This window comes from Mycteria americana, chromosome 1 (assembly GCF_035582795.1).
Source record: "Mycteria americana isolate JAX WOST 10 ecotype Jacksonville Zoo and Gardens chromosome 1, USCA_MyAme_1.0, whole genome shotgun sequence".
NCBI classification, from domain to species: domain Eukaryota; kingdom Metazoa; phylum Chordata; class Aves; order Ciconiiformes; family Ciconiidae; genus Mycteria; species Mycteria americana.
The window spans coordinates 124,001,194-124,024,856 of NC_134365.1; the positions used below are offsets into that span (position 1 = coordinate 124,001,194).

The window sequence follows — 23,663 nt, forward strand, 5'->3', positions numbered from 1 at the left end:
CGGGGGAAGGTTGGAGGAGATGGCGGTGGCTGAGACACAGCTGTACGCAAAGGTGTCCAACAAGCACAGGAGCAAAAGCACCTCTGTACTCCTCGAGTCTCTCCTCGCCAAAGGATTCCCGGCTCATATCGCGTGAGTAATGTGTTCGGCTGCCTTTGCACAGTAAAAGGTATTTAAGATATAAGAGGTATTTCTCATAAGATCCTGACAGCAGGCAGCTTGCTTTTTCATCACGAGAGCGTGCTGCTTCCTGCGAGTGATGTCCCTACACAGGGATCAGACCTGTCTTGCTTTTAATTTCTCGTAGAGCAGTGTGTATTGCTCACATTGGAAAAACAACCTGCTCTGTATCCATTTTTATAAATACTGTGTATATCTGAAGGCATATGCCCTTCCATGTCTTCAGTTGAGAGGCTTCACAATGAGTTAAGAAGTTGATGTCCGTAGTTTGCTTTTGGGATATATCCTCTTTCTTTTTTTCTGCTTATCACGGTTATTATAAGGGAGTTAAATGTGGACGTAACTTCTATCCAAAGTTTTTTCCAAGCCTGGCAAAGATCTGCTTGATTTTGTTAATGGAAACTGTTTTAAAACAAAGAGTAAGCTTTCCTTAACAAGATGGCACATAAGTCTGTCAATTTTTCTTCCTGTCCTGAATCAGGATCTTGTTCCAAAAGCACGTCCTACCTGGAAAATGTAGTAGTAAAGAATAAGGCACTCTTCTTGGCAGCCCCAGTGGATGAGAGATTAACTGGTGGCAGCTAACCAAGTCAAAAAAGGAACGTGGTGGTCACTCCTCCCCCAAACATCGCTCTGGTGGACAGGGAAGTTTTGGGGAGGATTTTCCAACTTCCGAAGGGCAAGTATGGACACTTCGGTTGAAACTGTTCAAAAAATATATCTTTTTAATTAAATGTCAAAGAACCCCTCCTAAAAATATTTTAGAAAGGAGAGCAGTATCTCTCCCTTTTGACTGAAAATTAAGCAAGTGGAAAAGGCTCCATTCGTAAGTGCTGTGTTGCTTTTTTAGGAACAGCTGTGTTTAGCAGATCAACTTTAGACACGATAGGCACAGCTTACAAGGAAACTGTAGGTCCCTTGTTCCCAGTTATGCACGGCGGAATTTTATTTGTGCAGCTGAAACTCTGGCTCATCATTTCTCTCGTAATACTATAAGTTTGGTCACCCCAAAGTAATGGCTAGTTTTCAAATTTTTTGTCCTGTATGTGATGTTCTTCAAATCCCCTTCGAAACACTTTCTGCTGTTACTGAGACGGTTTTGTGCTTCCCAGGTCAAAATCAAGAATCAGTGGCAGAAGTACTATGCAAATCGACATAAAATGAAAAATGTCCAAAAGCACTTTATTTTTTAATTTATTTGCTTTTATTGACTTTAAGATCTTCAAAATTTTGATTGCATTTTTGTAAAACATTTTACCTCTTCTTTTGAGATGTCCTGGCCTGAGAAAAATGATGCTGGGTGGAAATATTACAAAATCTTTCATGATGTAGAACCAGCATGCCAAAGCAACGTTTTCCCAAAGAACAAAACCCAAATATGTGAGGATCAAGCCTAGCATCAGATCAACAAAATGGACCTCCCCTGGTGCTTACACAGAACCGAACTGTGTCAGCAGTTTCTGCTTTAGGGAAGAGCCAGTTTATTCTCACTGTAAAGACACTACTTTTCATACAGATTTTCAATGGTTTATTCCTGTTCTCTATCTGAGAGAAATTGGTGTATACAGAATTTATTCTATGCATTATCTTTCAATCTTCACTACTCATCTTGGAAGCATAGGGTGTCTAGTCACAGCCTAATGCTTTCCTGACACTAAGGGCTCTACAAACCCTGCTGGAAAGCATCTTACGGCCAACATATGTGATGAGATGAAAGGTGGGAACAGGCACAGAGAGGAGCACAAGGGAAGCAAGGAGATAGTACTGAGCATCATGACAGTCCATGGTCTCAGGTCTTGTTTGTCTTATTACATTTATGATTTTGCAGGCCCTATGGTAAAGAAAAGCTGAAGTCAAGCTCCATTTGGCTTCAGGGCTGTTTGCACAGAGCTTCTTTCCGAGTGGGAGGAGCAGCATGGCATGGAGCAGTAAAACACTCGCTTTGAGGTGTAACAAGTGGTTGACAAAGTCTGGCATCATTGGCCAAGCAGAGGCAGGCACTGACATTTCAACAGGATACGGCAGGAAGGGCTGCACGGGGAGAACGACAAAAACACAGGTTGTTTGGGTTTGATGTGACGGAGAAGGGGGAGCCAGCAGAGGCATGGAAAGAAAATGTGCAGTATTGAGTCACAGAGGACAGAGGCTAGTTATAGACCAGCTAGCTCATGGGTTTGCATTGATTTGGCCATGGTAGTTGATTTACTTTACAGAGAAGAAAGGTAGAAGGTAAGCTTGAGTGGAAAGACTCACGTCAGCCCTCATCCATGTTGAGCCCCCACTAAAGAGGCAGGCATGGTTGCACATACACATAAGTACACTGAAACATTTTTAACAAGCCCATGTGTAGTTTTTGCACTAGAGAGAAGACAGAAGGCTAGGAGGAAGCACCAGGGACCAACCTGAGTCCTGCTGCTTAATGCGCTCATTGCACTGCTGGTGCGTGCTCAGGTGTCACAGGGATGGATGGAGGATAAAAATGTGAGGAGACTAAATGAATCAATGCCCTCAGGACCCAGTGGCCAGAAAGCATGGCCTCAAGCGAGGAGGAAAGAGATGAGCAGATACCAAGTAATTTAGAGGGTTTTCCACCAGTCCACTCTCTCTACTTCCCCTTCATGACTCTTCTGAGAAGTTTGTAGGTGGGTTACAGGGCTGGAAATGGGGTTCATGGGTGCAGGTGCTACTTAAACACTGGAATCCTTCACCCATCACCTAGCATTTAGTCACAAGGACTTGTTCATGTGAAGAACATAGCTGGCATTTTGAAAGCTCTAGTGAGAAAAGGAAATGTGAATCAAATCCGATCCTGGAGAATGACAATTGCATTAACGGAGAGAAACATGAGATATTGTCCCTCATCTTGGACTGAATTGGTGGCTTAGATCTGGCTCTCTGCTGGCCTATGGGAGATCCTCAATCCAGATTTTCAAACCCCAATATAAGCATGTTTTGCTTTGTTTATATGTATGGGCTTGGGCCTGGCATCTTGAACCAGATCATTATCCTATGAACTGAGCAAACCCTGCTCTTACAGTGCGTGGAAGGATGGTTTACCCAACCCTAAGGAAATCCATATAGTCAGTAGGGCTGCTAAGGAAACACCTCCAGAACACAAAGGAGGACATCCTGTGGGGAGGACAGGTTACCAGTCTTCAAGGAATTAAAGATTTGCAGCGGAAAAAACTATCTAGAGGGCTTCAAGAACATCAATATTTGCCAGGAATAACCTAGTTGTTAAAGGTCCTGTCTGTGCTGGAAAATAGACTTGGTGACCACAGCATGTCCATTCGTTACTTTCTAGGAGTTTTCTTTCTGTTATCCTGGTGAATCCATTTTGGTTTTTTCTAGGCAAAAAGCCTTGGCTGCTACTGGACAAAAGACAATAGAAGACGCTGCAAAATGGTAAGTACCTGTGATTTCTAAGGAGTGCTTTTGCATTAAACCTGGATAAAAATCCTTGTTCATGTGCTGATTCTGTCACTGAATTTGAAGCTAGCTGCCATAAAAACCTGCATCTTAATTCTTTTTTTTTTTTTTTTCATTTTAGTTCACGCAGAGAAATAAATAATTGTATTTGTATTTATTCTGGGAAGGGAGGTTATTTGCAGAAGGTCCAGGGTAAATCAAAAAAGCTGGGGAGGAAAGGGCGGTCTTGGGCAGAAGCAGCTACTTTTACCACAGCGGCGTTAGTCAATTCATGGGACCAGCTGCTCTGGGCAGACACTTCTCCTCAGTTTTAAGCCTCCTGCTTATTTGAGGCCATGGCCGCCGAGGTCTGCTCACTGCCTCTGCAAAGCATTCCCGGGCTCTGAGCCAGGATCGCGGGCACACGCCGGGGCACATCCGGGAAGGTGCCCGGAGGCACCCGCAGGGTAAATGTCCTCCCCGCCTCGGCACAGCGCTCACACCCCGGGGCGTGCGCCGTGGGCAACGGGCACCGGGCCCCAGGGGGAACCTGGACTCTCCGTCCCAAAGTAAAGGAGGAAGGAAACAGGGAAAATATCTGTAAACCCATAGGTGCAGTTACAAACGCGTGCAGTAATAACGTGGGGTTAAATGGCAATGGCTGGAGGAAAACAGCCCGTCTTCTTCCCTTGGGAAAGGCTCGTTATAAAGCAAGCTCAAAGGCTGATGGTCAGAGGGAGGTATCATTAGAGTCAAAATCACTTTTTAGTCTTGATCCCTACAAAGTTTTTTCCTCTGTACCAAGACTCTCATGGAGTATTCATATGTTATTCATATGCTGATAATTGATTTTTTTTGGCTTTAATCCACTTTCAAATTCAATCCAGTCTTTCCTTGCACTTTCTTCTGGGGTTTTGTTGTGCTTTTTTTTTTTTTTCCTTGGTTTGATTGCTTTTTCTTTTTTTTTTTTTTTGTGAAAAGACAGAGAAGACATTTGAGAATGGCATGTTCTTCCCAAATAATTTTTTGTCAGGGATGCTACCACGCTTCCTAACGATCACTCTCAATCCAACAGCTGCGAAGCCAAACATACAGCATGTGAAGAAGAAGGTGAAGGATATCATCACATGGGATACGAGTTTCTGATCTTTGCTTGTGCATTTTCTGATTTGTCTTGTTTGCTTTTATTAGGGCTGAATAAAAAGGCTAGTTCTTTTTTAGGATTTTTTTTTTAATCTTAAGTTAGTTTTCATTTTGTCATTCTTCAACATTTTCTACCCATTGCTTCTTTTTCCTCCTACAGTCCTCTGTTTCCAGTCATGAAAAAGGGGGAAAAATAACCCAAAAAACTCTAAAAAGATCTTTTCTGTTGTCTTTCATTTTCAAACGTTGAAAGAAGTGAAGGCACATAATAAAATGTAAAGTACACAAAAAATAAGCAGAAAAAACCCCCATTCTCCACTAGTTAGTACTTCAGAGAGAAAATGTATAAGGAGCTTTTATTTTAGCTTTTCTTTGTAAGAAAATAACAACCTTGTATTTCCTTTTTCTAGTCTCTACTATGGATGCCTTGAACCACAGGAAACAAGAGTAAGCGGTGCACACGCTTACTCTCTGTGATATGCTCTTGATTTCAGGTTGCACTCCCACTGCAATGATCCCTCTTTGGATGACCCAATCCCTCAGGAGTATGCTCTTTACTTGTGTCCCACCGGCCGTTTACATAATCACCTGCAAGAGTTTTGGAAGGAAAGCAAGCGCCAGTGCGGGAAAAACAGAGCCCATGAGGTTTTTCCACACATCACTCTCTGCGATTTCTTCACGGTAAGGCATAAAAGACGTGCAAGGGTCAAATATCGACTACTGGTGAAACTGGGCCACCTGCCATTGTCTTACACCAGAACTTCTCCTTGGTGATCAAACTGACATGACCCAGGTCCAGGCGTGCTTGCTTAACATTTGAGTGTTCAGCCCCTGCACAGGCAATGGGGGCTTTCTTCCCACCACTCTAGCTACCCTCCTTAGGCCTCGGCATACCTAAAAATTGGATGCAGGGGCCAGTGGGATGCTTTGGGGTAGCTGAGTGACACGTGTCTAGCATCCATCTACAGCAACCCTATGCAGTTGAGGCTGCACATGGACCTGCCAACAGGAAGCACTGCTCCCCACATGCAGCTATCGGCAGGCTTCAGAGACCGTGCCCATTGCTGCATCAATCTAGGATGTTAAACCTTCCTGGCCAGGGCACCAGTGGCTGCCTTCAGCCACCTGTGCAGCAGTGACAGCATTATCACAGGATGTGGACAACTTTGGTATTATGCCTATGGAATCTCAGGGAAACCCCTGCCTTCCCCAGAGAGCCCCAGCCAGAAGGTCATTGCTATGGTGGCACGTCCCAGTCTTTACCCTTTCTGTTGAAGCTTAGAAGTTGTGAAAGAGAGAAGCAGAATGCACAGGGACGGAAGGAGCAAGGGGAGCCAGACTGGAGTCCGGCAGTGCAATTGAGTCACTTTGTCAATAATTTAACATGGGAGTTAGGCTCCTGAGCTGGACTCCTGGTGGGCTGTTTTCTAGTTCTAGAGATGCTACTGTCCTCCTAGGTGGCCTTCTGAATGCTGGGTAACCCTCTAGAGAATTTCCCAGCAGAGCTGCTTCTGCTGAATAGGTGAATGTGCCAGTATCAGCAAAGACCAGCAAAGAGTCACTGGTCTGGAAAAACTCTGGAGCCACCTGAAATCCAGTTTTCACATGTTGATGGTGCAGCACATGAACATCAGCTGCAGCTGAGATGTGCTGAAACAGACCTGAGCTAGAGCAGCTGGACAAAAATTATTCTGTTAATCATACTTTTGTGCTAAACCATGCCTAAGTATAGACAGAGGAAAGTATAGACAGTGAAAATAAGAGTATTTTGTTGCACAATACTGAACGGTACCCTGTGGCCATTAATCACAATTATACAGAAAAAAATTAATAGCGAATGCTATGCTCTTGAAAGGTGTCAAGTTTAAAGGCCTGCCCCTGGAAGAGACAACTCAATTGCAACCCTCGCCTCACGCATCTCAGCCCCGTTTCAGGTAGCATATTTCTAGGGATAAACGCACCCTCCGTTGCTGTTCTCTGCTCCTTGGCCGTCAGCAAGAGCTGACCTGGGTGCCCCACAGGCAGAAAGGGAGACTCACTGACCTGGCTCCCACCTCCTTCTCCCGACCCGTCCCTCTCCTGTTTCCTCACTCCCCACGTCTTTTGCAGCTCCCGGACTTGTTGGCCCCAGAGGAGGCTGCTGCATGGCACCTGCCCTGGTGCAGGATCCCACCCGCCCCTGTCCCCCCACAGCCCAGTCTGCCTGGAGCCCCTTGGGGCATCCCTCCTCCCTGTGGCCTGAGAAATGCTCGAGAGAGAAAGACGGTGTAAGCAGGAGGAGCTCCTTTCTTCTCTTCTGGTCTTCCCCTTCAGCAGCTTGACCCAGTGTAAAGGCTAAATGGAGCAAATAGCACTCCGTTTAGCCTTTAGGAGAACAGGAGGAGAATAAAGCAGAGCAGAAATGGAGCATCATTAATGTTCCTGTCTTTGGCTTGACGGCACAAATTCCGTCTTTGTCTCTTCACTTCCTCAATTGCTTAATTGCCACTTTTTTGTGGAAGCATGGCTCTGTACAATCCTTTAATTTGCTGTGATTAGAGCATTAAGGATCATAATGACAAAGATGCCTTATGAATTTTGCTAGGTATGTTGCTCGGCATCTGAGATCTTGAAGGTTTAGCAGGAGCAAATTCTGCTAAGGACTGTAGAGTAACAATAACAAAAATTCTTACTTAGAATTGAAGAGGGAAATCATGATCCCTGCCTCATTTCAGGCAGGTTTCTGCACACCTGTCAGACAGTAAAATCTTTTGGCTCTTTCCTACCCGGGCTAGATACACCTCCTGGTAGAGGGCTCCATCTCCTATTACAGCACCAGCATACTGTGCTGATCAAACTGCCCAGTATTACTGATTTTAATACCAGGAATTTCAGGCAAGTTCCTAGGTGTGTCTTTCTCAGGAAATCTAAGGCCCGCACTGTTTTCTGGTACTACTGTATAAGACAGGCTATGATAGTGGCTGTTGAGCTGGTGGGTAAAGCCTGCTCCTCCTCTGTTTTCTTTCAGTGTGAAGACCAGAAAGTGGAATTATTGTATGACACCTTAAAGCGAGTCGGTGACAGCTTTTCACAGTGCTTTCCGCCATCCATTTCCCTATCACTACATTCATCCACCAGCTACCTTGGCTTCTTCATTGGTGACAGCCATTCAAATATCCTCAGAGACTTTGCTCTGGCGTTCTCATCAGAGGCTTCAGCCCTGGCCGGTAGGACCAACATCTGAGGGAAAATGGGTGGGTCGTAGCATAGATGCTTAGGCATGGCACTGAAAACATCTCCTGTGTCTCCTGGGGAGCTTAGCTGATGTTTTACTGCCAGCAAGCACCCTTTCCTCCTACAGATTTGAAACCAACGTGGCTAGAGGAGCATGCTTTAGACTTTGAAGACACAGTGCTTTTGTCTAGAAGCTGAAATGGTTGGCTGTGTAACTTGATAGGACATCAAGCAGGATATCCAAGATGGGCAGGGATATAATATTCCCTACTCCCAGACCTCCATCCCCATGGTGCTATGGCCCAGCCTGATGGCCTGACTGCATCCCTGAGAAATAGGTCCTAATCCCCACTCCAGTGACATCCAAGGGAAACTGCATTACCTGTGGAGACTGAAGGGACACAGCCCCGGTATAGCTTCGTCTGGGAGAAAGGAGTTCACTACATCTCAGACTGGAAGAGGAATTCAAGTCCTGTTCATTTTTTTCTCCCAGCTGAAGCCAGGGAGCAAATCCAGTCCAGATTTGTGAATTATTTTGGCATGATTAAAACCATGACATTCTGTAAAACCATTAATCAGCAAAACTATGATCTACTCTACTACTAATTGCTATGATATTTCCTGCATCATGCAAAGCATGTAGGATAAAACAAGAAGAAGAGCTTTAAATGACCTTCATTTCTATGTTGTGACATGATTGTTTCATTCCTAGATTGCCATGTGAAGCCCTGCCTAAAGCAGCTCCACCTTACCTTGGCTCACAAGTTTTACCCTCACCATCAGAAGACTCTGGAACAATTGGCCAAATGCATTAACCCAGGGGAGGCCTGCCAGTGGGTAGCTGCTCTCTACTCACGGGACATGCGTTTTGTGCATTACCAGGTACTGTCATCAGATTTCTTTAATTTCCTGAGCCCACAGTCAGACTCTTTGCTACAGTCATCTTGCCTTCTTTTTCATGAAGAAAATCAGTGCATGCACAGTACAGTGTTTCAAAAAGCATGGTTGTTTCAAATACCTCTTTGTGTTGAAAAAATGTACTCATGAATCAGTAGAAGATACCTTTATGGTAGGCTGCTTGACCTGCATGTCAGCGAGGTCTAATTCCAAACTCCAGCAGAAAAACCTAATCATACCGTGACATGAGAAAACAAAAGAGACAGGAAATTATGATCCTTGAATATTTGCTGGGATTTGTCAGATCACAGCCTTGCAGTAAAATTCCTTTCAGAAAAATTAGTTTCCTTGGTTGTTCCAGCCATGATGAAAACTGCACAGATTAAACATCAGTGAGCAGGGCACAGTTCTCGCTGATGATTTTCTGCTTAACAGACTCTTAGTTAAAACCAGTCAACATTTTTCCAGTTCTCATTTCCAAACTTAAATTATGGAATGATCAACATTTTTTAGTCAGATCAGTATATCATTTTGTCACAAGTCTTGTATTCGAGTTTGGTCACACACAGGAGAGCTGCAAGTAATCACAAAATTAGCTGATAACGCTTTTGCTATGTTTGCTTTCAAATAAGTGTGTACTAGTTACAGGAAAAAGTTTTTTTTCCTGTTACAGGAAAAAGTTACAGGAAAAGTATTTTTATGAAAACCAAGTGTCTGTTTTTATACATACTGCAAATGAGGTAGTGTCTTCCTTTTTCTCCGCCGAAGTGCCATTAAAGAGCACGTTGCAGAGTGGAAAATAGTACCAGTCGCTGTGTCCAGTAGAGAGCTGAGCAAGCATCCCCTGAACCGCTGCGGCACGTGCAGCAGCCTGACCCTGGTGCCTGTTCCCCCCAGACGCTGAGGGCTCTTTTCCAGTACAAGCCCCAGAACATCGACGAACTCATGATCAACACTGGGGACTTCATCTACGTGGACCCGACGCAGCAGTCTGACGTGAGCGAAGGCTGGGTGATCGGGACCTCGCATCGGACCGGCTGCAGGGGTTTTCTTCCCGAAAACTACACTGAGAGGGCCAACGAGTCAGACACGTGGGTTAAGCACAGGTAAGTTGGGGTTTCGTGGGTGTTGCTTTACACCAGCCGCTTTTCCTGCTGGGGAGCCGAGGCAGCGTTCCTCCTCACCGTGAGCTGCGGGCTGCCAGGTGGGAGCTGGAGGCGGCGTGGGCAGAGGAGAGAGGGGTCCTGGGGGTCTGGGTGGGATGCTGAGACTTGTGGAAGAAAAGACATAGGACACACACCCACAGTCACGCAGAGTTCATTAGTTCAGCTGCTCAAGGGATGACCCCGTTTGCTCTTGAACAACCTGAACATCCTAATGAACTTTAAAAGAACACGTTCTGCCAGGCAGGCTGAGCCTTCAGCCTGGCTCACTGCTTTCTTCTTTCTTCTTTTTTCTCATTTCAAGAGCTTGCAAAGTTAACTTGAAATGAAACCACGCAAAGGTTACTCCACCACCTTGAACCCACCCTCGTCTTGTTGATTTAACCTGTATCAGCAGGCATCTGTTGGCTTCCTGCACTTTGCTCTGCAGCTGACAGCGCGGCTGATGCTGCCTGTAGATTAGAGCTGATTTTTCTAAGCAGGGAGGTGTAGGTGCACTTCTTGCTGAGTCCTCAGAGACAGAGAGGAGGCAACTAGGTAGTATTTCCTGTTTGAAGATCACACTTTAGCAGGGTTACACCCAATATATGCCATCAGTTTGTATTATTTTAGCCTCATTTTTACTGGGCAGACTCTAAATCAAGAACAAAGTGAAGTGGATTGCAGGTGTCCAAAAAATATTGAATGCAATGTGCATCTTGACTTACACGTGTCTGTAGACAAAATCATGACTTAAAAATCCCTTCTATTTGTGTGCGCGCCCATATGTTTGTGAGTATGTGTTGCTTCTGCTTTTTCTACAGGGAATATGTTTTTGTAACAGCTTCAAAATTCTTCTCCCAAACTGAAAATGAACCTAATGTAAAGCTGAATGGAGAAGTCCATAATCCTAGTATGGCAAGGAGCGTAACCAATGTACTTTCTCTTCAGGTAATTGTTTTTTTCCATTTCTTATCTTTGCCACATGCTTGTGCAGATATACTACTAATTAAAAGCATTTAGTAAATTTAACAGTATCTTCCTTTTTCTCCCTCACATTTTCATGTTATGTTGTAATGCACATACATGTGTATATACACACATTCACTCATATGCTCATACCGTATGGTATAATGTCATAAATATTTTGTAAAGTATATGATGTATATTACTCTTGCCTTCTTTCATAAAACTCTTTTCATTCCTGTCATAACAGCACAACACATGAGTTCTCTGCTCAGGTTTCTCTGTGCAGACTTACTGGGCAAGCTGTGCAGAGGTATGGCGACAAGTCTGACAAGTGAGACGCAGGCACAACTTCCCCTGACTTTCATATGGGTTCATAGCAGAGTAACTCGAGCAGAATTAGGCTCATTGTTCATTTTTACTTTTATGTCCAGATTCTATAGATGTCATCTTGGTGGTTTACGTGGTCCCAGGTCTTAGCACATTTAAATATTTCATCTTCTTTTGTATTTTTAGATACACAGCTAATGCAAATAACTGCATAGAACTGCAGCAAGAGAATAGCTAGCTGGAAAGGTTACCAGCACTGATGGGATTACATTTTTGTCCCAGTTTCAAAATCAACATGTATCATTTTTTTCCCAGGTTTTCCGCTGGTCTTCTGGTAGGAAGAGCAAAACAAATAAGGACTCTGGTTTTTTACCTACAGCACATTTGCACCTGCACTGCCTTATTGGCTCTGGCTGTCAGGGATGCCAAGGCAGTCCTTTCCGGCACACTGAGATGCTGCAGAAACCCCTTTGGGCTTGCTGGCCCCATGACCTCTCTTCTCGCTGTGCTGGGGGATAACCCTAGGTTCATTTGTGTTAACATCAGAGAAACTTGAGGGCACCTTGAGGGAACTTCCATCCTGGGGCCTCTCAGGACACTATGTGTAAGACTGTAAGACAGAGAATTCTGCAAGAGTCACGTGTCCTTCCACCAGCTCTTGATTGCTCTTGGCCTCTCTTATCTAGCTCTGATCTGTGGTAGTGCCACCGCTTGGCCTGAAGAACACATTTTGCAGATATACACATCTCCACTCTAGGAGTTTCCCCAGCCTCTGGGTTCCTCCTAAGCAGAAGAGCGAGACCACAAAACCTTAGGTTTAAACTCTGATCTTGTGGCGGTTCACTCGTGTCTCATGGCAGAAATGCAATAGTGTTTAGCAGAGTACATGAATATAAATCTCATACCACTTCTTAAGAATTCCCCTCTCTGCTGCTGAAGATACACATCGCTAACCTCAGTGCTGCAGCAGTAACACTGCGATGGGTTACTGTTGAAAAAAGTTGTAAAGCCTTTGACCTGTTCCTCCTTATCTTCTCATCTGTATTTAGCGTGCATTGTATACTAACCCCAAACTACTTGGAACTTATTTGTAATTCCATGCAGTCTGAGTAAAAACGTGGCCTCAGAGGAGATCTGGGTTCATTGTTGTCTTGGCCACACAGTTATGAAAAGTGTAAAAGTAGTCTTTTTATTAGGAAAAGAAGGACGAGCTTGGTGTTAGTCCTGGTGCAGAAAAGAGCATTACCACTTAAATCTTAGCTAGTTTCTCTCTTTTGTTTATACCAACCATATGATAGATATTAAAATTATAATTCTTTCCCATACTGGAATTAAAAGCTCTGTTATCAGCACTGCCTTTCACTAGTGTAAACACAGAGTTAAAACCTAATCTGTAGCCCATGAGGGTCAGGGATCTCTTTCATTTGCCTTCAGTGGAGAGCCAGTCAGGCTTACTATTGTCCTAAAGATAGGCATCTATTATAGCAGCTCCTTTCTCTCCCTCTGTGCTTGTTATAAACCTCCCAGGGCAGGTCTGCTGTTCCTTCCTCCATCAGGCAGCATCCAGGAATCCACACTTTTCATGCAGGTTATATATAACATCATAATGAAAAACCCTTTTTACACAGCTGCCTCAGAACCCCACCCTGCGAAGGGGTGTGCTGGTGATGCGCCACGGGGAAAGAGTTGATGAGGTCTTTGGCAAATCTTGGCTTCAACAGTGCTTGACTGCAGATGGTGAGTAAGATAATGGAAGGACCTTAGCAAATCACAACCAAAACCAATTAACCCCAGTAATGGGTACAAGAGATTCGGTCTCCTACGTGTAAACGTAAACACTGACACAAAAGAGTGAGTAACATTGCAAATCGGGTACAGCACTGCTTTGACCTGCACGCAACCAGTATTTCATAATGTCCTAAAGTCCTTCATGTTTATGTTGGATAAACTCTGCGGAACAAGTAAAGCTCCTGTGATACTGAGAGATGGGCGTCTCACTGACGGATGTACGACACACAAGATCTCTGCCGCTCGTTACACAAGGTGGTGGTGGTCAGACCGCACCACCTTTCCGCGCTTGAGTCAGAGTTGTGGTCTGTTGATCAGAGTCACAGTACGTCACTAGTCAAACCTGGGGAATAAGAGGAAGAGCAAACCGTGGTGGAAACGAGATGTCAGCACTTACCTAAATTAAAAGTTGAATTTCTTGGCCCTCTCTCTCAAAAAAAGTATGTTTTGAGGTGAAGAAAACTGACCCAGAACAGGGAAATACGTGTCAGGAGGAAGGAGGGGAAGAAGAAGGTGGGAGTTCAGAAGGGAGAACTTTATGCCGAAAGTTGCCTTTGTTATGCTGAAGATCTCCTGTATTATGTGTGCGAAATTCACACTAGATAATGAGAGTGGTACCTTCTGGCTGCATAATCAATTCATTGGTTTCATTTTTCTTCAGTGGAAATGTTGCTTTTTGTCATTGTGGCGATGGTAGAAGAATATCCATAGGGAGAGGATTTTTGTTTCACTTAAGCCCCACAAAGCCAAAATCTCACGATTTCCTGTCCTATCTCTCCTCCCCCCATTTGCTCTTCAGAGCTTGCAGAAGAGGTGCTATTTTGTTAGGACAGGTGATTTCCCAAGCCAGTGTTGTGACCTTAAAATGTGATCTCTAAAGTAACAGCAGTCACCAGTTTTTTTTCATCAGTGAGGCACTGACTATGTCTGTCGTACTAAAATAATCCTGTAGGCATCTGAGTTCAGGCGCTGCCCCATGGTCCCCCAAACTGCTTAGTTATTAGCTGTCTCCTTGGCGTGGCCTCAGCTGATGGCAGCTCCCCCTCGCCCACATGGTTTCCAGGCGAAGTTTGGGGAGGGCACAGACCGTGCTCCCCAGCGGAGAGACAGCGTGGGTGTTTGAGGCGGAGGGAAGAGAGACTGGCTCCTTGGGCAGATGCCCCGCTTCATCACTTGCCTTTGTGGCCAGAGATCAGGCCTCGACCTGTTTCATTTGCCAGTCGAGGCGTCACTTTGGGCTGAGTTTTCAGAACCGGCCATCCAACCATCCAGAAGAAATTCACTGAATACAACAAAATGCCACCTGTGCGTTCAGCTGCTGCCTCCCTTGTGTGGCAGCAAAATGTCCCACCTCGTTTCAGGAAAATACTACAGACCAGATCTGAACTTCCCTTCCACCCTGCCAAAGCGGAAAGACAGCGTGAAGCATTTTGAATACGATCCTCCTTTATCTTGCTGTGGTATTTTCCAGTCAAGGCTTATAGGTAAGCTGGATAATATCCTACTGCAAATGTAAGGGTTTGGGAAGCGGGCTTTCATCATCTGGAAAAGCTCATACTGGCTTTGCAGTAGAAAAACTTGCTGGCAACACTCATTGTGGTAACACTTCTCTATGGGCAACCACTGCAAGATCTTGTTAAATAGTAAAATAGAGAGTGGGGCTGGTTGCTCATCTTTGAGACCCATTCTGCCAGTTCCTGGCAAAGAAAGTTAAAAGAAAGAAGCTGCAACACTACCTGTGCCCTGCTGCTTGTCTGCAAGGGACTAATGTCTTACGCGGTTGTCACTGAACGGGCAGCGAGGAGTGAAGGGGCTGGTCAGAGGAAGCAGCTTCGTGGTCAGCAGAGTGCGGTCACCTCATCACAGGTACCCGACGGCTGGGTGGTATGAGCCAGTCTGACTCAATTCGCTTACCAGATGAAGTTGGTTCTGCTCCCTGAGCAAGCGCGCCTGACTGTGACAATGCGAGTCTGGTGCAAATGCCTGTCTCTGATGATTCAGATACATGGAGACAGCCAAATGCCTAACTGCTCTGTGCAGATTTGGAGTGCATCTTCTGTAATTATCTTTCCAACACTCATTCTAAACTCGCTGTTGCCACCAGAATGAGCTTTTTGTGAGCTCAGTCAGCTGATAGTGTGAGAAAACGAATAGAAAGGGACTGTCAATATATCCCATGTCAATGAAACTGAAAAGCTCCAAGCTGTTTTTTGCAGAACGTATTTTGTAGTAGTTTCTTATCTGTCATGATTTGTAAAAGAGCAACTCGCTTTGCTGTTCCCATCCAGGGGAAGCTCTGCTGGACCAGCAGGTGACAGTCAACTACGTGTACTCGTCGCCCGCGCTCCGCTGCGTACAGACAGCTCAACACGTACTGCAGGGTAAGGCAGCAAAACCAGCCAGGTGCTTTTGCCACGGTGAAAATGTCTTCCTCAAGCTTCTGTGAAGTCTCTGAGATGCGGAATTAAGAAGATGTACGACTTTGTGGTTATTTGCTGGTATATTTAAGCAGGAAAGACAATGTAGTTTTGTCTAGCTGGTAATACAAGCAGTAATAAACCTGCTGCCGTGTGTATGGTCTGGAGAGTACTATCCCATTAATTCTAGTCCTCGCTAGTTAAAATGGAATCTAATGTTATATGGAACAGAGGTGTTTCACATGAGGTTGAATTCAACATTAGTAGCTGCTTATCAAATCACCACTGCCACCTCTTCCAGAAAATATTCTGAGCCGAAAAGCAAATGTTTCCAGTGGTCTGAAGGATATGCATGTGAATCAGGAAGACAGCTTTCTCCTGAAAGCATTTCATTTTGCAAGCCAAACTATTTGAATTCCTTCATATCGCAGAACCTCTTTCCTTGTCCCTCTCCCCCTCCTTGTCCCTCTCCCTCTCCCTCTGTTCTTTTTTCCTCTCCTGTCCCCTCCAACAGGTCTGCCAGAAGTTCACAGTTCATTACCGTGTTTACGGTTTACCGTGTTTACCGTGTTACCGTGTTTACCGAATTACGAGGGGAGTGCATTTCTTCTGGGAACTAGTGCCATTCAGTAACCTCTCGTGAGAATAACCAACAAAATAATGTGTCTTTTGACAAGACAATTCCATTTCTAACACTGTAGGACAATTTATTGCCCCACCAAGGACCACTGAGCAAAATGCTGTATAAAAATGGTAAAAACATTTTCCGTCTAAAGTTTATTCAGATTGCAACATTACTGAGGTCTTTTCTTCTATTCTCTCCTGTACGTTGCAGATCATCACAAGAGAGCTCCAGAAATAATAACAATAATGTAAGAATTTGTAGTGCCTTAACATTAGTCAGACAAGAATATAACGTTGGCTTCATTTAATCAATATGATCTTCTTTTGTTCAACAATAAGTAATTCTTTTTCAGTAATGAAAACATTACAGCAAACAAGGTAGAATGTACAGCACGAATGTAACACTTTGAGTGTACCTTTCACTTCTTAATAAATATTTCTTGTTCTTGCAGGGCTTAAATTAGATCAAAAAGTCAAAATCAGGGTGGAACCAGGACTGTTTGAATGGACCAAGTGGGAAGCAAGCAGAGTAATTCCTAACTTCATGACTTTGACAGAACTGGCAGAGGCCTCTTACAAAATAGACACAAGTTACAGGTAATTGCTCCCTATCTAGCTGTTAAAGCCATATTTTTTTTTCTCTGAGGTATCTCTTCATCTTTTTATTTGTCCTAAGCCATTATGAAAACTGCAAAAAATGGGTGATTCTGATGAAATTCAAGTCGGCATGATCCGTTCCCAAAACATGATATGCTGCCGGCTCTCTTGTGCCAAAACTTACTTTGCTGCTCTGACATGGAGACACACACACAAGCTTGGGAATATGCGTGCACGTGGCACGTGGGTGCACCCGCACATGCCCAAACAGCTGATACTTGTGTATGGGACCAGCCCTGCTTTGGTGTTGCCTTCAGATCCACCAGCTCAGGCCCATGGTTTGTCATGCACAAGGATAGCTGCATTATAGGCATTAATGTCAGGTACCAGGATTTTTGGTTTTACCTTTGGCTATGTGAAGCACACTTCAGAAATGTGAAGAATAACCTCTCAGGTAAATAACATGCTGGTTTTCAGCGACAAAGAAATGTGACTTTAGAAAAGGTTAGTAAGCCCCTTGTTTAGGGTCTGCAGGGCAGCAGCAAGAGGTCTGCCCCACGGCAGAGGACGAGCCCAGGCTGGGAGGTGGCAGGGAGCACAGCTCCACGCCTGAAACGTCGCTGGTTTGTATATGAAGCAATAGCTACAAGAGGAAGGGAAAGCAGGGGACCACCCCCACGCGCCCCAGGGCAGAGCCACGTAGGGTCTGGGGAGAGAGAGGTGAGCCCAGCATGAGCCAGCTGTCCTTCTGGTTTTGGAGGCAGGCAGGATAACAGCGTTTCACTATAATTGATGTTTGCGCCACATTTGGTCGGGGAGAGGGGTTGTTTTGTTTTGAGTGGCTCAAAAATTAGCACTGTGCTCAGCAAGGACTTTTTGGGGCGCTCGCAGCTTGGGGGGGGGGTGATGCCTTTTCTGAGTGCTTGCAAACCACAGCAGGGCAGGAAATGATAAGCCTCCAATTCAATCTAGCTCCTCATCTTGCTCACAAACCAGGCAGCTCTGGGTTCACAGTGCACAGCCAGATCCAGGAAATTACTCAGCTAATAAAAGTGAGTGTCTCTGGGGTTTCCCACATATACGAGAAAGGGGGAAAGGAAGCTTCTCATGTCTTAATGCATTTCTTACAGCCAAGCAACTGTCTTCATTTGAAATTGCATGAAGGAATAAAATTCTTCATTTTCTTGGATCATAGTGCTTTCTGGTGTGTTTTACCACCAACAAGCTGTTTTCCCTAGTTTTTTTGATAAAAAATCACTTGCCTCAAAACTTTCACATAGAAAAGGGTGCAAATGCAGAGCAGTGGGAAGTTCGGAGGGGAAGCTCAGAAGCAGTGCTAACTACAGGGTTCAGACCCCTCACAGCTCACGCAGGTCCAGGCAAAAATAGGATGGATGAGCTATAAACTTGCACATATGCCACCAGTTTCTTCCCATCGCATGCAGGGTTCAAAATCCTCGGGTCCCAGGGGCTGATTTTACCATATTCACCCACTGCAAATGACAACCTTCAACTAGGTTAAGTCTCTGATTGTTCCCTGTCAGCAGTGGACCTAACCCAAATTCTCCTGTTTCCAGTGCCACTAAGAGGCAACGCAAGTGGTGCTGAAACGTTTGCTACCCATGTGTTGTGTGCTGAGATGAAATCACCTTGAGGATCACTGCACCCGGTTGCAGACATCTAAGAGTTGGGTGCCTAGGCTGTGATGGTTAGCTAGCAGCCTTCTTGTCGGTGGAAAGAAGGGGACTCCCAAGACAGTGATTTTCCGTCTCAGATAGCCTATGTCAGACACTTAAGATAGCATGAATTGCCCTCTGCAGGGGCTTACTTGTCTCCATTGACCTAGCCAGACACTTGAGTTGTAGGCAGCTAAGGTTGGGTGAGGTTAACTCTGCCTCTCTCTCCTCTCACGCCCTCACAGAAGCAGAGGGGTGGTAGACGCTCCCTGTCCCAAAGCAGGATAAACTCTGCCTTTGCCGTTCCTGCTGTTAAAGACTGCCAGTCACAGTGTAAGCCACTTATTTCTTTCCTCTTCACCTTTTGCATGGAGGACAGACCCTTCCTTTCATCTTCACAACAGCCTTTTGCAGATTATTATCATGTTCTTCTTCAGCCTTTTCCTCCAAGCCGAACTCTTCCCACCCTCCCTTGGAGGCTGTGCTTTCTGGACCCCTGTTCACTGCTCCCCTCTGGATTTTCCCCTTTTGGTCCTCATCTCATTTGCACTGTAGCACTCACAGCTGGACACAGCAACTCCCACCGAGACCCTAGCCTGGGCTGAGCACTCCTGCTGCCATTTAGCCTGGAAACCACTTGGGCCAGTGCTGGGGATGCTCAGTTCTGCTGCAGGACGACTAGTAAATAACAGGGTCAATACTGAAGGGACTGAGGTGCCAAGAAGACAACACATTAAAAAAAAATTGCAGCTCTGCCAAAAGGCAGACTAGTTTTGAGTACCCCAATCTAGACTTCTCCAACCTAGCCAGAGTTAATATTAGCTATGCTTAACAAACCAGCATGAGCTTTTCACATGGTTTTACTACGTATTTTCTACTTCTGCAGTTTGTGCTGGCGTAATGTACAGAGGTGTCATCTGTGAGAGTACACTGTGATACCATACCTTACTACAATATATTCATCTCATCTTACTCCTGCCTATTCACTGAATAAGGAGACAATCAAATCGGGATGGGGGTGGCAGTTGTTTGTAGAAAAAAGTTAACACCCTGTATTGTATCACAACACATGGCTAACAATATTTGCCAGCTGTAGCGGTGAATGCCTCCCCGGAGAAGACAGATTAAGAGGATGACATGAAAAATAGACAAAAAATAGAAGTGTTCAGATATTTAGGCGTGATGTATTGTGATTAATGCCCTTGGAAACATTTTTTTTTAACTTTAGGAGTGAAAGTCTTTACTATCCATTTGTTCAGCTAATGCAGATATGCCTTGTTTGTTGTTGATTTTGTTTTGCTTTGTTTATTAAGGAGACTAACACTGAGGTGCCAAATCGTGAAAGCATTCACATCATCAGTGTCTCACCTCGGTTTGAACTCAGTCAGGATCACTAGAGCTGGGCTGCTCTGCAAGTCTGCAGTCCATACCCGGGCAGTGGTCCTAGCCGACAGAATTGCTCAAAGCACAAGCTTTTCTTAGGCTTGAATCCTACTTTAAATAATCTCCACTGCAAACTACAAGTTTTATTAAAGCATGTTTTTCTCTGCATCTGGTGCTTTATGAGCTATGAGATTTAGCCGTAAGATTTAATAGAAATTACTGTGGGGGAAGCTAATGCTCCGTGCAAGCTGAGGTAGCAGTATGTCAGCCAAGTCAGTAGATAAACCTATATCCTTTTAACCAAGTGCCTTTTCTCTGGTGTAGTCATTCAGTAATGTTAACAGTGTCCCCATATTCATCTAGATTAACATATACTTATGATTTTATTGCCAGGGGTAACTTCCCACTCTCTTCTCTGGTGCCATCAGAAAGTTATGAAGTATATGTAAGCAGAAGCTCTGCGGTTATAAAACAGATCATCACTGCCTGCCCCAGCAAAGGTAAAGGTTTCAGATCTTTGTATATTCTGTCAGCCACTTTCAGTAACAGGAACAGACAGAGATTTGCCAACAGAAGCACATTTAACATGAGTTGTTGGTATTGCACAGAGCTTAAGGTAGACTCTCAGTCCTTGTCCTGGGCTACACTAAATCAAAATACATGCAATTTATGGGATAGAAATGAAAAAGCAAAAATAAACGGAAGACAGTAGAGTACTAAATTGCAAGAGCATACTCTTTGCTTGGTCTTTCTACATAGGCATGTAGCTCAGCATAAGATAATATACTTTGCTGGAAAGCTTTGTTTTCCTCTTTTCCTAGCAAATGCTTTCTCTCACTAGCTGGCATGCCTACAACACACCAGACTTTTTCTGACCAGCACAATACACCCTGCCACATTATCAAAGAGGCCTGCAAAGATGAACAGCCGCAAAAGACCCTCATACCCATCTGCTGATGTCAGGGTAACCTGACAGTGCCCAGCTCCCCTTACTACTTTGCTTTGCTTTCTCTGGTATATCAGGTGTCATCCTCATTGTGGGCCATGGCTCTTCCTTGGCATCTTTCACCCGACCTCTGATAGGGCTTCCTGCCAGAGACAGCAGCGACTTTGCCCAGGTGGTACGAAAGGTAAGAAGATTTTTTTTCAGCAGGAAGCTTTATATTTATTTTATTATACTTTTAATAGGGAGCCTGCTTACGCAGTGAGACATGCGTGTAACTGCATGCCAATACCAATGACATTAGCTTTCTCATTACAAAGGGAATCTCTTGTAGTTTTAGCAAAGCACTGGAGGTCAAGAGAAGGATTTTCTCCTGGTGAACAGTATGTGCCTAGCAGCTAAGTCTTTGGAGATTTTCATCCAACTCCCCTGGAAAGTCAATGCCAGGTAACACCTACAGACAAGAGGCACATTTGGAAACCTCTCCATCCAGAGCTAGCCTCCTTCCTTTAGAAACAGGGCTAAGAGTCTTCCCTCTCGTCCCCATGGTGTTGTGAGTGTAACCTGTGGCTACATTCAGTGAGTCACTCTTTAAGAAGCTGTGTGTTTTTCGAGTCACTGTAAGTTCACAACTTTGGTGCTTAGCTACAGAATGAAGTGAAAAAGGGTTTTCTTGCCAGCTTCACAAGTAGGGCCTGTGCTTGAGACTTGCTTGCCAAGGTTTTTTTTTTTCTTTATTTGTGTATTATCACCAGTGGCAGAATTCTTCACCCCAGATTTCTCTACCATCTGCCTTGGTATGACCAACCAGAGAATTCAGTCTTTAGATATATTTTTACTACCACTGTTGATGCCTAAGACGGAGTGAATATATTTTGATCATCAAATCCAAGTATGAATGTGGGGTGATGACACAAGTTCAGCTTTCACCCCACAGGCCTCCAGTCTGTTTTTAGTTCATTTCAGAAGTGGCAAAATGTCGTGGTCTCTCCTCCCAGAACAGTCTCAGGGTCTGCTCTCTTCTGTGGCAAAGCCCCCTCTTCCATGCCAAAGCAATGACCCTGCTAGTAACTCTGCTGGTAACTTCTTTCCTAGATCCCTTCACTGGGCATGTGTTTCTGTGAAGAGCTGAAAGAGGAGAACAAATGGCAGATGGTCAACCCACCAGTGAAGACATTAACTCATGGAGCAAATGCAGCATTTAACTGGAGAAATGGTATCGTGGAAGATTAGAAGGCCAGCTCTGCCTTTGCAGTTGTCAAAAATGAGCCAAAGGCAGGTTATGGTTCAGCACAGTCCAGTGATTCATCCAGAAGACTTACAGAGGGTGGGAAATACCCTCTCTGAGTTGTCAAAGCACAGAAAAACACTTCTGAGTTTGGTGCCCGAATTTTGTTTTTATTTCAGTGGCTGAGAAGAAGGAACCTAGGAACCGGCGCGCAAGTGAGAAATAACTCTTCTGGTGGTGAAGAACGTACCTTTTAACCTTTTCTGAGAGTACCAACGTTTAATAAATACGGAACTACCTGATTATAAATTCCACTGCTAAAGGCACTAAAGTAGACAATGTTGCATTTTCCAAGACCAAAATACATCCAGTAAGAATTGCTTTTTTTCATGCACTTGGATATTTTCACACAAGCAGAGAAACTGGACTGAAAAAAAGTCATCTCCTATCCAAAGAGGAGAGCAGCTCTACCTAAAGCCACTGGGTTTCCTGTTCACTCCGTCAGTTCCGCAAGAGCAAATACCACACTGACTACTTATTTACCTCTTCTACAAAGGGGATCCATTTTCTATCACAACAGCTCCCCATTCAGCGATTCCCGACGTGTTCCATATTGCAAAAGGGAGTAAATGACTCCTTTTTGAAGAAGAACTGAACTAATTGCTTTACTGTTGCTGGGACAAAGAAAGACGCCCTGCGTTACTGTACTGGTGACAAAACTGTGACGTGAGCAACTCTAACTGCTGAACACTTCCTGAGATGGCACTCACAGGACAACAGCTTTGCTTTGTGCTGTTCTGTGCCAAACTGTATAAATGGTGACACACCTACCAGATGGGTCACCCAAAAGGTCTCTGTAGCTCTTCTCTTCGTGATTTGTTTAATTAAGGCCTAAAATTTTATGCACAAACAGGAACATGTCTTTCCACAGTCTGTTTTCCGTTCTAATTTTTCTTTCTAGTTACCCCTCAGAAAACTACCTCTGGGAAAGCACAAGTGTTTCTTTCAATGAAAGGAAAAAATGGGAGGTTTCTCTTTCTCGCATAGCATGGCTAAAAATGTTTTCATTTTCACTCTTCATCTCCCTGCTCCTTCTTGACATATCTCTGCATGCATGCCGTTAGCCATCAGGGCATGTGGTAGAGCCCAGCCAGCGTTCAGGCTTTGGGGCTGAGAGGTGTCTGACAAGCACCCTTATCTGTGGGTGTGGAGATTTCGCATCTCGGTCTTGCACCTGAAATGATCCATTTTGACTTTCTAGCTCTGGTGAAGTTGCTTGCGCTCTTGCTTTTCTGACAGCACTGTAATTTTAAAGCGAAAATCAAATGCCCCAGAGCCAAGACAGGAGCTCTTTAGCTAGCAAGCGATGCAAGGAAGGGCATAGGACTGCATCGCTGGTTGCAGCTTGAGCGCATGAGATGGGTGGCTACAGACGCAGCCCCAGAAAAAGGTAAAAACCACAAGCGTCATCACAGCCTCTTCTCACTCCAGGGGAGCAGGATGCCACTGCAGTGCTGAGAAGGCCGTGACTTGGTTACTTCTCCACATCTCGCCACGTCACACGCTTGCTGTCAGCTGAGAGGAGCAGGTGTGGTGAGGGATGATTTTGCACCGAGCCCCAAAGGCAGTGGCACGGCTCCCCTGGTCTTCGTGGAGGGCTGTGAGTCAGAGGTGTAGCTGAGAAAGGGCCGTACAATACAAGAAAATCAGCACATAGGGGAAGAGCAA

At 44.8% G+C, this 23,663-nt stretch overlaps 1 protein-coding gene across 3 annotated transcripts; it reads left to right on the forward strand.

The window, feature by feature from the left end:
- Positions 1-22,765, forward strand: UBASH3A (ubiquitin associated and SH3 domain containing A). 3 transcript variants are annotated; one of them, XM_075491869.1, is made up of 14 exons: positions 1-132; positions 3,532-3,585; positions 5,226-5,412; positions 7,739-7,937; positions 8,657-8,826; positions 9,739-9,947; positions 10,808-10,934; positions 12,908-13,016; positions 14,429-14,551; positions 15,356-15,448; positions 16,561-16,705; positions 20,158-20,264; positions 20,788-20,894; positions 21,803-22,765. In XM_075491869.1, exons 1-14 carry the CDS (start codon positions 20-22, stop codon positions 21,938-21,940), a joined length of 1,881 nt encoding a protein of 626 aa, XP_075347984.1. In that variant the 5' UTR covers positions 1-19; the 3' UTR covers positions 21,941-22,765. The 3 variants fall into 3 exon arrangements, with proteins under 3 accessions (XP_075347984.1, XP_075347985.1, XP_075347986.1); XM_075491870.1 differs by having other exon boundaries at positions 12,917-13,016; positions 20,158-20,270; XM_075491871.1 differs by lacking the exons at positions 20,158-20,264; positions 20,788-20,894 and having other exon boundaries at positions 12,917-13,016.
- The last annotated feature ends 898 nt before the right edge of the window (positions 22,766-23,663 follow it).

Bases quoted from the DNA above. Each gene is read 5' to 3' on its own strand.
- UBASH3A (XM_075491869.1), top strand. From the start codon at position 20: ATGGCGGTGGCTGAGACACAGCTGTACGCAAAGGTGTCCAACAAGCAC. The intron at 133-3,531 runs GTGAGTAATGTG...GGTTTTTTCTAG, and splicing joins GGATTCCCGGCTCATATCGC to GCAAAAAGCCTTGGCTGCTA. The intron at 16,706-20,157 runs GTAATTGCTCCC...TTTTATTGCCAG, and splicing joins AAAATAGACACAAGTTACAG to GGGTAACTTCCCACTCTCTT.